General features: G+C 32.6%; 1 protein-coding gene across 2 annotated transcripts in view; it reads right to left on the minus strand.

The window, feature by feature from the left end:
• Window positions 1–6,867: 6,867 nt before the first annotated feature.
• LOC108970684 overlaps window positions 6,868–13,945 on the minus strand; it is a 45,199-nt gene continuing 38,121 nt past the window's right edge. For both annotated transcript variants that reach the window (XM_018936207.1, XM_018936206.1), the window contains 3 exons: window positions 11,010–11,361; window positions 10,218–10,342; window positions 6,868–7,682 (listed from right to left, as the gene is read on the minus strand). In XM_018936207.1, the coding sequence (XP_018791752.1) occupies window positions 7,534–7,682; window positions 10,218–10,342; window positions 11,010–11,361 (626 nt within the window). In that variant the 3' untranslated portion in view covers window positions 6,868–7,533. The remainder of the gene's footprint in view (window positions 7,683–10,217; window positions 10,343–11,009; window positions 11,362–13,945) is intronic.

Below are 13,945 nucleotides of genomic sequence, written 5' to 3' on the forward strand. Positions count from 1 at the left end.
AAAGAAAATGATGATCTTAAAATGAATTTACAAAAGTTAAAAAATACTGCAGATACCGAAAGTCAGTATCTCGTCTTCGGCTTCTCAAACGCGACTCGACTYTTYAATTTCGTCATGGACACTTTTCTGATGCTGCCCGTAGTTGCCAGATTTCCCGCTTGCACCAAGCCATTATAGGGTTTCCCTGTCCCCACATATATATATATATTATACGATTCMGTACAATATATGTATCTCACAGATTGACTAATTTTTTCGATAAAATGTTTGCAATCGGAATCTTGATCCACTCATTCGGTATTTGTGGCTTGAATAGTTTTGGTCCGCTTTGGACAAATTTTTGTCATGTGGTGGCCTTCTTTATGTGAGCTATGCATTAGTGCTTGAAAATTGGTATTTGAAATCTTTTTATGGAAAGTAGGCGGGTTTGTAGTATTTCGCGCTTAAACAAAACAATTTAAAAATAATATTATACCAGATTTGGTCGATATTGGTCGAGTAAGTCCTGAGATATGGGTGTTCAATTCGGATCCCGGATCTTATAAAGTCCTCATATATCATCCCAGATGTAAAATGTTATGTCTTCCTAGAGGGAGATCCGCGCTTATTTTGTTTTAATTTTTAGCTTACAGGCTCTGTGCCAAGGAATCCGTGTACAAATTTTTATTAAGATCACTGGCATAGACGGACAGGAAGATAATCACTCAATCCGTAAACTGTTATACTCTGTAGTCACATATCGCAAGAGCATAAAAATTGGACTAAATTTGGTGCGAAAATATAATATTGATATTATTGTGCAATATTTTGGAAATGGGCGAAGTCGAACCACAACCACGCCTACTTCCCACTTAACTCAATTTTAAACTCTATCAGATTCTTTCACTTTACAGCTCATAAATCAAGCATGAATTAAGGTACCGAATAAAACTTTGCACAAATGGTATTTTCCATGTGTAGCATCTATTGTAATAAGTGGACGTAACGGCTACAAATATTTTTTTTTTTTGCCTTTTCGCACAGGAGTTACATCCGCCAACAGGTGATAGTGGGATATCTTAGCAAAATAAAATAATTGTATAATTTAAGATTTTAGTTTTTATTTCAAATGGATAAACTCATGTTAAGATTATTGTAGTGAACTAGTGTTGAGTTAGTTAATTTGTGTTTAATGTAATTCAAAGGGCGTGGAAACATGTTCTCGAACATGTTTTAGTTTTTATGTCAAAAGTAAATACAATCAGCAGATACCTTTCATTTCCAATGTATTGCTTTTTGACTTTTTGGATAGAAAGCATTTAATTTTTCATGAAAAATTCATCCTATTTTGCGCTAAAAAGAAATGAAGTCGGTAAAATTTTGGTCAAAGCGACATAACCTTAAAACAATGATTTAGGATTATTTGCATAATTAGGTTGGTTTCGTTATAAACATCTCGGAAACGAAGCAATTACAAAGTATAATATTTTTGTTCGGCAAACATTTGTTTATAGCATTTCAAACTAACCGATTTAGATAAAGACGCAAATACATACATATATAAAACATATCATATACTTATAAAAGGTGAAGATGCTATACGATTTTGAATTCGGTGACTCTATGTATGGCCGTTCAAGCGATAACTTGGGTAAAATTTGATATAAAACTTGGTATTAAGTATTTGATAATAAAACTTGGTATATAGTACATACATATGTATTCCCTGGTAAAAAGAGAGATTGGTATTGCAGAGGGATGGAATTGAGTCATTGTTATGCACAATAAATGCTGGTAATCGAAAACTTATAAAGTGCTATAACTAAACCGCAAATTGAGATTCGCAGTAGAAAGATGCGATACCTGTCCTCTTAATAAGTTAACCCACAAACCTCTACAGCTGTATCGGCCACACTTTCAATAAGACAGTCTAAAGGACAAACTGATCGAGAAATTGCTGTTTTAGTAAATAACAATAAGTGTCCACTGTGCACGATATTATACGAAGACAGAAAGTAAAGAATAGAAAATAATAAAAGAAAATCAGTTAAATGAAAGTTATGTTAGAGAGATTAAAAGTATATTAAAAAAAATTAAAAGGACCACAGCCCAATTCTTTTTCATTTTTAAAAACAATGTGAACTTATTGTTTGTGCTGAAAATCTAAGAAGAGTGATACAGAAAAACAATATAAATGGACGAGTGGCAAAAAAAAAAAAAAAAAATCCGACGGCAGAAGCTTTGTGTCCCGCAATCAAACAACAAAAACACGAAAAACACCATTAAGCACGGAGGAGGTTCCATAATGGTCTGGGGATCATGGCGGGCTCTGGGATGGGCAAATTTCATTTTACTGAAAGAATAAATGTAAGGATAATTCTAGTTATTTGAACTTATTGAAAATGTAAAAGAGAGTGCACGTACATATGTCCTGCTGATAGTAAACGTTTTATAAAAACAATTACCCAAAGCACTCCTCGTTGTTGGTGAAGACTTAGTTGGTATATAATTGCCATTGCAGATAGGCGTAATCGAAAGATATGCCATACTCACAAAATGGCACTCAAAGAAATATTATAAAGCTCAGTTAAACAATATCACATAAAACCGTTAAGTGGTATTTCGAATCGCATTAGGTAAAACTCTGAGGCTTTGAAACAGTGGGTGTGGGTTCTAAACAGACTAATATCCTTGTAAATATATATCGAGGTTCGTATAGCTCAACCAACTTCGCTTAGGGTGAACATTTTCGATATGACCTACGACAGTGTGAAAATGGGTGAAATTGGATAAAAAACTACGCTCACTCCCCATATAATAATCCCTTTATGATATGCTATCCTTGCGAGATTATAAAATGTTTGATTACAATTTCTTATTCATGGTGGCAACACCTGAACATTTTGTCCCGCAAATTTTGAATTATAAATTGATAATCCGATGCTATCCGAAATTAGCCCAAGCCTGATGATTTAGTATATAATTTAGGTTTCACTAATCGCGAGAGTTTAAAATTTACACTCAAATTTTGTCCTTAGGTAGTTGTCATTAATTACAAAATTTTTAAGTAAGTAACATTTTTAATGAAAGCGATAGACAAAAGCATTTTTAAAGGAATTTTAATAAAGAACTATCAAAACAATACATTTTAATAAAAAATAATACTAATCAATTGCGGTTCAAATTCTAAATATTTCCATTTTTTTAGCATGTGGACCTTAAAATAGCGAGTATTTTTTTCCATTCCATTTCCACTTTGTAAAGACTGCCTTTTATAAAGCTGAGTGGAAATATTGCTATTATAATATACCAAAATTTGATTTGGTTTGAATACAAGTAAGTGACGACTTCTTCCTTTTCAAAAAGCGCGAAAGCCCTCTTGTGCATTAGAGAAACTTCAATCAGAGAATATTAATCAATTTATCTATTTATCTAAAATAACATATTATTACTAGAAAACACTTGTCATATATTACATAAATGTCAGGCAGGATCATTGTTTTATATTATATATTCCTATAACAGAGAATACTACTAAACAATAAAAAATTTTTTTTAACTTTCTCTGGTGGTACCCTGTGAAAACTACAAAGTATGTAGGTAAAGAGTAAACGGAAATAACAATTGAGGAGCCACTGGATTTTGTGAGAACAATAAATACGGGGTGTTTCGAGTGTTCGAATTTGAGTAAAATTTCATGTAACAAGTGTGTGTTGCACAATATATGCACATTTATGTGCGGAATGTTAAAACTTCAAGCGTACCTGTCCGCTGATTCCGAATAAGATTTTTACTTAGCCGCCTTCTAATATCCAGTATGTAACACAATTGAGCAAGTAAAATATCTAATACCGATTCTTACAAGAAACTTTAATTTAATTAGGTCGAATTGAATTACAGTTTTTTCAAATACATTCTTCAATCCGTCTATAATATAAAACAACAAAAGAGTAACAAAATGTATTCAGTTTTAATTGTAAGAAAATATATACATATATTTTTTTTTTGTACGGCAGCCTCACGCTTCAATTCGCTTGGAAACGCTATTGACTAAATCTTCACATCTAGTGAATAATTCCGCCTTTATTTCCGGTAGATTGTTATAATTGTGTACCTTTATTTTTTTTAAACCAACCAAAGTTTCTCTATGGGATTCATATCGGGACTTTGAGGGTCTGTACTACTGTTCAGACCCAATTTCTACAACGAAGAAAAATACCTTTGCCTTGATATGTCTATGTTCATATTCACTCGATAAAACTATTTCCCCAAAACCACTTTTGCAAAAGCCGCCCCAAAAAAGGACTTTTCCGCCCCAAAATTTGAGTGCTGGGATGACATCGCGGCTGGTAATACTATTTGAAGACTTCTTACAATCGTAATGTATTCTGTCTGACACGTGAAGGTTAATATTTATTTCGTCTGTCCAAAATACATTCGCCCACTGTTCTGGAGTTCAATTTTGGTGCGCGTTAGGAAATTTGAGACGTAGTTCTTGAAGGCGTTCAGTAACCACACCTGTTTTTATTTAGGCCTGGCTTTAAACACCTGTTTTTTCTACTCGTGTTGTACAGTTATGCAAGAAACTTTTTTTCCGTAAGTACTTTTCAGTTCCTTTTGAGTCTCAGGACCTGATTTTACTGCTTCCAAAATCACCAGGCGGTTGATAGATCGTCTATCGTGAATATTTAAAACGGTTCGTCGATCCGATCGATGTTTGAGTATAGATATTTCATGAAAATGTGCAATATTTTGCACAGACCTAAACGAAATTTGAGCTAAATTTGCAACTTGCCGATATGAGAGCCATTCATTCAACCATTGAAGCACATCTTTTTTAAAAGAGTCAATTTTATTCCCGGCTTCGGAAAAAAAACCTTATAATTTTTCATGTCAGTTAATTGATAAATAGCGCTACTAGTATTTAAAATACTGGAAAATTTTTTTGGCAACCGATGTTGTAACACAATTGAGCATGTATTACGGATATACATATATACTCGTATATGCGCACTAGACGCTAACCAGACACGGCCAGAAAAATATTGGAAATCGTACCATTATACCTCCGTCAAAAAAACTCAACTTGTGTACCTATTTGAATACATATGTCTATTATTTTCCTAATAAGTTGTGTAGGGCAACAAAAGTTTGAAATATTTGATTTTATTTGCTCAACGTAACAACATTTTTATTGGTTAAAACTGGTTTATATCTGATCGCAGAACCTGAAAATGCTGATATATATGTAATATTATATATGCAATTTGAAGTAATGAAGCGTAATCAGTAAGACACTCAATTCAATTTCGAATTTTTTGATGATACGTTATTTTGCATTTCGGGTGGCGATATGTAATCAAATGAATTGAAGCAAAAATGAATTGCAACTGGCCAAATAAGCCAGATCAATAAAATTGTAGAGGAAATTTGGTCGATTGTATCGAAATCACATTTGTATTTATTGTAGACGCGGATAGCTAGTGCATTTTTTGGGCGAGAATCTGTTGTGCAATGAACTGAAAGAAAATCGCACTACTTAGTAGTATATACAGATAAATAATGTCCCTATAAGGAAACTTGTTTAGCTTTCCCATTTAAATAACACGTAAAATTTCTTAAAATGTCTACAACTAGAGGATTTTTTGTAATAAAATCACTGATATCTTTTGAAAAAATCGTGTCAAGGACATACCTTCTAAACCGCTGGAGCTAATTCAACAAAACTTGATAAGAAGAAGAAGKCAAGATGTTCTACGAATAGCGGTAAAAATTGGACAATGGGAGTGGTACCTTCTACTTTTAGTTGAACTCCTATATTTCAAGAAATACCCGATTAAATTTGGTAATGTGAGGTAACCCAAAAATTTTGAAGTACCCTTTGTGGCCTTCTCGTGAAGTATTAATGATAGTGATTTTGACCTTTTTTTATAGGGAAAAACAATTTTCCTACAAATTTGTCAAACGAATGCGAAATTCTTGGAAAAATCGAGGTTAGAGCCCCGTACTACCTCACTGGTGTGAGTTACGACTTTTGCAATGGGTAGAGTGAACAATTCTGAGAGATATGCGTCTAAAGTCAAATCGATGCCATAAAATACCTCTAATCTGTAGGAATTTAAAGATAAAAACTTATGATTGTAGTGTATTTTCTAAGGAAAATTTTTACAGGCCGTGGTCCAGTTATTAATGTTAATATTAAGGGCTATAATTTTCAGGAAGTTTTTTTAGGGTTTTTGTGACGGGTTTGAAAAAAAAACCCCTAATATATTATATATATTATTTATTTAAGGTCCAAATTACAAAAAAACTGAAAACAAGTGTTCATATTTGTCTTAATTTTAACTCAATACTCATCCACAAAATCTTTTTGGTTTGTTTACGTTTTCATCTGTCAATATGTTATCTATTGTGAATGAAAAAAGAGATGAACTGGCAATGCTTACGACAGGCCAACATAATTATGTTAGCAAAGTGTTCCATACAAATCACACCTTATATTAAATTTGTACCTTTGGTTGAGATTACGTCACACATACACAAATATATCTTATTTCAGTTAATTAGGTTGATTTTAATATAAATATTTCAAGCACGAATCAATATATCATAAGGAAACGAAGTGCAATATGAAATTAATATAAAAAAAAAGTGATTGCTCTTCATTCGGTTCTTATGTTCTTTTTTAAATGCTCACCGACACTTTTTGAAATTAAAATTAAGATTATTATTTTTTCCGTATATATGTATGTAGGTCCATTTTTACCCATGATTGCCTTATTGGAAAAGCAAGCCTGCCATGTTTGTATGCAGTTAAGCATGTACTATACATCTCATACGAAAATTCATTGTAATAGTTAGTTTTTATTCATTTTCCTTTTTTTCGACGAAGAGTAATTCGTCCCACAAAAAACCGAGAGAAATGCAATAAATTGAAGCATATTTCATCAATATATTGCAATTCAAAGTGGTTAAACCTTTTTGAATTCAAAGTATAATTTATGGATGCGAATTACTGTGCGACGGTTTTATTATAATATTGTACAATTTCTTACCATAAAGATTACTTCTTATATATAAATAGATACATTTGTATTCGTACAATTCATATATGCATGTATGTAGCTTAGATTACTAAATAAAATTCAAAATATTACTAAATTACTCTGCATAAATGCCCTTTCACATGAACAAATATATTGTATGTATAATTACTGTGAGTATGTGCAGACAAAGGCGTATTACATTTATTTTGGCCTTAGATTGGTTGCATTCAAAAGGAGCTAACAGCCATTTACATTTCCATCATTTTGATTCAGTTAAGAATTATATTTAATCGTTTAATCATATCCATGTACACATTAACAAATTTTATTTACTTAACAACAAATATGTATGTATGTATAAAGTTCTCGCAAGTCCAAAGATATTAAAAATCGTATCTAAGTTGTATTATAATAAATTTTAATGCATCCTGAAACAATTTAACCTATATATCTGCATATCTACATATGTACATATGTGTATACGTGAGTGCAAGTTAATATGTGCTTTTTAAGCCATTTCAAGAGGAAGGCGATATGTTTCGCGAAGTAACATTGAAGGCAACCATAATAATATACAGCATAGCCAATTTGAAAGGGCGGTCACTGAGCGCAGTAATTTCGCAGCGGCGTTATGCTGTACGGCAGCTGGCAATTCCCCTAAAAATATAAAAATTCAAATAGTTAAATATGGAAGAGTTGATCAAGACTTCACTTTTCAATAAATTTCCAATAAACACATATGAATTATACTAAATGTTTTGAGTGCCCAACATATAAATTAGAAATAACCAATAGAGTTCAAAATAAATAATAAATTGTTTTTTTTAAGTGTCTGTAAGTGATATGTGTATGAATTTATAGTTCTTTAAAAGACCGTTCGAATGTAGTGCCTGATTTTATCAAAGTATGTTCTGCTAATTTTATATCACTTTCCGAATGATTTTCTTAGACCTCGAAAAACTGACCTTGTTTCAAAACCATGTTGTGGCTTTAGTTAACCAAATTTGGATTGATTTTCCAATTTTCCATTTTTTTTTGTTTGTCAATGGTTTTTTCACTGTAATATTACATAATAATAATATCTGACATAAGGTCACCGAACATATATTTTGCCAAAAATGGCAAAATACTTTACCGGAAGTAACAGAAAACCCTCTCAATTCAATGATGCGTCGTTTACAAGCGATAATTAGAACAAGTGGAAAGCACACAAAGAGCTAAAAATATGTGTACATCGCATATTGTTCTTTGCTTGCAACCTGTTTTTACAGAGTATAATAGGTTTGCTCACCTAATGGTGCAATGTATCACCTTTAACTAATTACGAGTTCGTAGATGGGAGCACTGCCACCCCCACAAAACGCCATTAACCAAAAATCAATAAAGTGCCATATCTAACCATTAAGTTAAGATATAAAACTGTAATTTACCAAGGTGGATCGCAGGAGCAAGAGGCACCTACATATCTCCTAATTGCTAAAGCGGCAACAACAAAACTTGGTCAACACAAATATTAAAAGAATCCCTACTAACAGTGTGAAATTGGATGAAATCGAAATATAGCGTGGTCATACTTCGCCATATAATAAATCAATAACTAACAAAACTATAAAATTCCATTTGATTATGTTAGTGTCCAGTAAACAAATTAAGTAGCAATTAATGTAACGAGATACAACTTTCCTCGATTCCTTTAGAGTATTCCACTTTATAACCAAAACATTTCTAAATCCGAATATATGAACCCCGGTGCCTATATGAAATATAAAATTGAAATCCATTGATTGGTGATTGTATGTAAGGTACCTTAATGAAACCCAGGTAACATTTTGTTAGCATGTGGCATGGTAATAGTTAATAGATAAAATCGAAAATGATATTCGTTAACTGCTTAGATTCCGATTATCTGGTTAACATTTTACGTTTAATTTGTCTTTTTGAAAGTTGAGGTTTGATTACTGTACTCCTGTGTCTTCTGAGTTACCTCGTATTATGTAAAGTATACAAAATTGGAAAATGGTTAGAGTAGTAGTTATGAAGTTACGATTGACACCGACCTTGAAAGCTCGAGTCGTAAGGAGTTCATAAGACAAAGGCATAAGTAAAAATAACGAAGTGATTCGTAAACGATTCATTCTGAAAACCTAATTCCCGTATTTAAAGCTTATTTGAAAAAGAAAACAACTTATAACGTGAGTTCTCTCCTCTTTGTTCATGCCAAAAAGGAATATATTGGCGGAGGAAGGTTAGAAGACGATGTTTCTGTCAGGAACTCTCTATCAATTTTCGATTTAGAATACCAGAACAATGTAGAATTTTTCTAAAAAACCTGGCCACGCTGTCAACGCTCAATGTTACATAGTTAAGGAGTATTTGATTACACTATCTTATAGCTTCAAATAACTTCAGTTTCAGACTTTTTGGGTGCTTGGTCATAGCGCAATCACTGGAAGTGCTTTGAGCTCGCAACAAAGGGCATTTTTCCTATAATCTTATCAGACTGGGTCTGTAGTTGCTGGCGTTATGTATTTTTTTTTACATTCTCAAAGGGCTTTGTGTTGGCTTTGAGGCAATTAAGTGAACTCAGTAAGCTCTTATTATTAACAACCAACACCTGTGAACAGTGATATTTTTCTGGAACAAAGGGTATCTTAAGAGGTTTATCGTTGGGAGGTTCTCACTGAATTAGGTCGCAAGCGGTATATTTGCCACTGTCCATTTTTTTAGAAGCAACTGGGTTGGCAAACCTTCTACGAACCAGCCAAAACGTCTGGAGTTGATATTAACCGCTTCAACTAATTTATTCAGCCTAAAGTTGTTCTGTTGACAAGTGACAGTCTTTTGAACACAACGAACCGACGTTTTTAGCTAATTCTTCTAATTTAAATTGTGTAAAATTTTAGTGATAAAATAAGCTTTATCATTTCCTCATATAGTTTTATATAATTTTGCAACTTTAAATATTGAACAGAAGACAGTTCTACTAAATTCCGTAAAAAATAATTAAGATTTCACTGAAGAATTTTGAAAGGAGACTAATTGGTATATCAAATTCAATTAAGAAAAATATATAAATTACAAAAAATTAAAAACAAATCCAAACTAAACATTACGAAAACTAAACTAATTTGTCATTCCTACTAATGGTTAAAAGATACATAAGTCATAGAGTTTTACGGAAAATTTCATTACCTGTCAGCACTTGAACCTGAACTATTGCAGTGAAGACCTTACCAATAGAACATGAATAGTTTCCACTATCAATAAGCTTGGCATCTGGTATGGAAACTCGACTAATAAGCCATTTTTCCGAGGTGCTGAAATTAAGAGAATGATGAGCGGCATAAATATAGCAAAAAAATATTTTATATACATTCTCTTAATATTATATATACTTTACCACGAGTTATTATATACTTATAATACCAATTTGATCTATTATACTTTGCCGTGTTTTGGAATAGGCAAAAGACGTCAACGATCTCTAAATCCCGTTTTAAAAAATAAGTAAGGATAAAGCTAATAAATCCATAGATTGTTTACTGAGAAAAATTTGTGATCAGTCGCTTAATATATACTATATAGTATATGCTTATCATCATTTTGTAAAAAAACCTCAAAAGATATTCTCTATGGTCTCAATAAAATATAAGCTCTTTCCTTGGTGTAAGAAAGTAGCGGGAAAGTTACTCCTAAATTTTTTAAAAATCTTTCACTTTCACTTACGTTGCATCTTCCGGAAAATGGGGGAAAATAGTCTAATCTTCCTCTAATTCCAACATACCTAATAAAATTTTGAATACTATTCGCAATATGACCATATATAAAATGCTACCAATAAGTGAATTGAGTATGTGTAGTGTGTGTAGGTGATTAATAAAGAATATTGGTCTATACTTTCTATTAAATATTGAAATCTTTGCTTATTTCAAAGTTAAGTGCCTTATTTACTATATTCTTTGGCCAAATAATTTTTAATTTTACCTTGATCGTTTGATAGCGGTAAATGGTAATATTTCATCATCTTTCGTCCAAAATATCATGTTACTAAATTGTTTTTCCAAAGCCAGGCCCGAAATCTTGGCATTACTGTGATTGCTCGTCGACACCAACTCATTGTATCCGGAACCCAAGCGATTGGCTCCTGTCTGACTTTTATTTAGGGTTCCTTTTGTTTGATTTTGCTCGAATGGTTGTAAAGATTTTGCAATTTTTATATTCTCCTTGATTAGAAAACTTCGCGATACTTGGCAGTAAAGGTCGATGGTGCTCCCGGCTTTGTAATACCGGTCACTTACTTCTCGTTCCTGTTCATCTATTAAACGTAAGGGAGGTTCTGAAAGATTATATCACATCGATATTTAAATTATTTTTAAATCTTCATATCTTCGAACAAAATAAACAGCATTATTTATGTATACTCGTACGAGTCGTTTTTATTAAAATACATACATATATCATTTTCCAAAGTTTTCGAGTTTGATTCCAATATTATATTATTGATCTTGTGAAGACTAACTATTTCACTAATTAATAATTAAATTTCATTCAGTATGTCTTAAAATTTCATCAAATTAGGAATACTAATATTAGGTTGCTAGCTTTATGCATGTTAGAGCGAGATGACTGGGGCGCACTGGATTTCGAATTCGCTAGAAGAACTAATATATAAGCATTACCTTCATTGAAGCCTTTATTATTTCTCATTATACATATAGTATGTACTATGCGAGTATAACTAAATATTTTGTGCGACTGCGTGAGGAATAGCTGATTAACTGATATTGAACTACACCCGAACGGTATTGCCTTCTTACGGCGCACTAATATATAATATAATTATATATTATACCAAATACTGGGTATATTACAGAATTTTGTTAATGAAAAACCTTCTTAGCCAAACAGGAAATGTCAGTTGGAAATAATAAGAAGCTTGAAGTAGATAATATGCGGAATTGGAATCAATGTTAGCCATAGAAGGAATGGAACTACTGAGACTCGCATATCTTTTAGCATTGTGTACCCTATTAATCAAACAGAAGTTTCAGCAATAGTCGGATGTTAAAGAGTTGTTTTCATCGAAGGGCGAAGAAAAAATGCAAATGGACTGAAATGGATAGCTATTAAGTTTTTCAGTCAGCGTGATTTTTATAACTGAAGAAGTAAGTAAATACAAGTTAAATAGTCACCATATCAAATAAAGACGAAAATAAATATAAGTTGGTTACGATCATAACATATTGATGCGCAACCAAGTTCCCGCTGTTTGGATCCAGAAGTTAGTGGTGATCGATTTTGATATAACCAAAACGTGATAAACTTAACCTGGACATATGAAAAAGAAACTGTGTTTTCACATTAGTGATTTGCTTTATATGTCATACACGTTTGGTTGTGCAGATATGTGCGATTTTTTGCCAAATTTGCGGTAGGTGTTTGCTGTTTTTCTTGTAGTCAAAGAAATCGAGGGCGGAAGCACATCGGGAACACCAAAAAGTTTACGCAAGTGCTGCCATAATTGGATAATGCCAAAACCTTCGAACCCGATTAATTGGAGATGTTGTATCAGCATTGGAAGTCACCCGCCAAGCCATTTCAAAGCGTCAACATGTGTTGGGAATGATTCAGAAACAAGGAACTAGGGTTCCTTATGCCCTCAATATCAGAAACGGCACGAAGAAGTGATTCTTCTGCAAGACATCGCTTGACTTTACTTTCTAAACTGTTCCGTTAAAACCTACCAGGAAACACTTATGTACATATATGGGAAGTCCAATACCACCCTATATATGTATTCCCCAGATATTGCACCGTCCGATTATTATTTGTTCCGTTCGCTGGCTACTGCTCTGGCTCAGCAGCAGTTCCACTCAAAAGACGGCATCGAAAAATTGTTTGATTCGTCAGCTTTACCGTAATGGTATTCGAGCTTTTGCAGAAAGAAGGGAAAAGTTGTGACAAGCGATGGGCAATATTTGGAATAATTCATTTGTAAAGTTTTCCTTACAATAAAATTGAAATATCTTTAAAAAGCAGCGAGAACTTAGTTGCGCACCTACTATAAGATAATAATAATAGTATGTGATTATCAGTATGAAACTTTACAGCTTTAAAATATGGAGACGACTAAGGAAATAATTATCCCACTGAGGTTTTATGCTGCTAATGCACAGTTAATGCAGTTATTGTAAACACATACTTATATGTATGTATATATAATATAATTGAGAAATGCGTACATAAATGTACATACATATATCTCACACATATATATATACTATATGTCCATTTATGTACATATGCATTTCTCAATTAACAAACAAACAAAAAACATGTAAGGAGCGGCTAAGTTTGAGAGTAACCCTATAAGCCATGGAAATACATTTAGGTGCAAAAGTTGTATTCCTATTTCGACAATTTTTGGGATTAAATCCCTTCAGAACATAAAAAAAAGAGAAATCCTTATTTTGTTTACATAGAATCGATTTTCTTTAATTCAGTTGACACATACATTTTTTACTATCAAGTATTCAGTATAACAAACTCTTACTTATTGTTGCGGATGAAGCAACATATGCTGGCTGCTGTCAATGCTCCTCAAGTTATGTATCCTAAGATGATGCATTTCACTTGTCTTTCGCATGGATTACGTAGACTAGCAGAGTTTGTGTGGACACTATTTTCTACTGTTAACAGTTTCATTTCTGATATGGCTGTTCACGATAAGGTGGTTATCGGGTTATGTGGTTATGTGATTAAGTAAACAACAACAAAATGCGGTATGACAAAATAACCAACTTTGACCAACCYAKACCSTTGTTTACAGATTATGTGGTTGTTTGCTTATTTCCAGTGTTAGAAAGTCGTTGGAGTTTTACTAAATGGAAGCACAAAAAATAAATAAAACTAAGCGAATG

The sequence above is a fragment of the Bactrocera latifrons genome, unplaced genomic scaffold (genome assembly GCF_001853355.1).
Source record: "Bactrocera latifrons isolate USDA-ARS-PBARC rearing strain unplaced genomic scaffold, ASM185335v1 scaffold_308, whole genome shotgun sequence".
In the NCBI taxonomy this organism is placed as follows: domain Eukaryota; kingdom Metazoa; phylum Arthropoda; class Insecta; order Diptera; family Tephritidae; genus Bactrocera; species Bactrocera latifrons.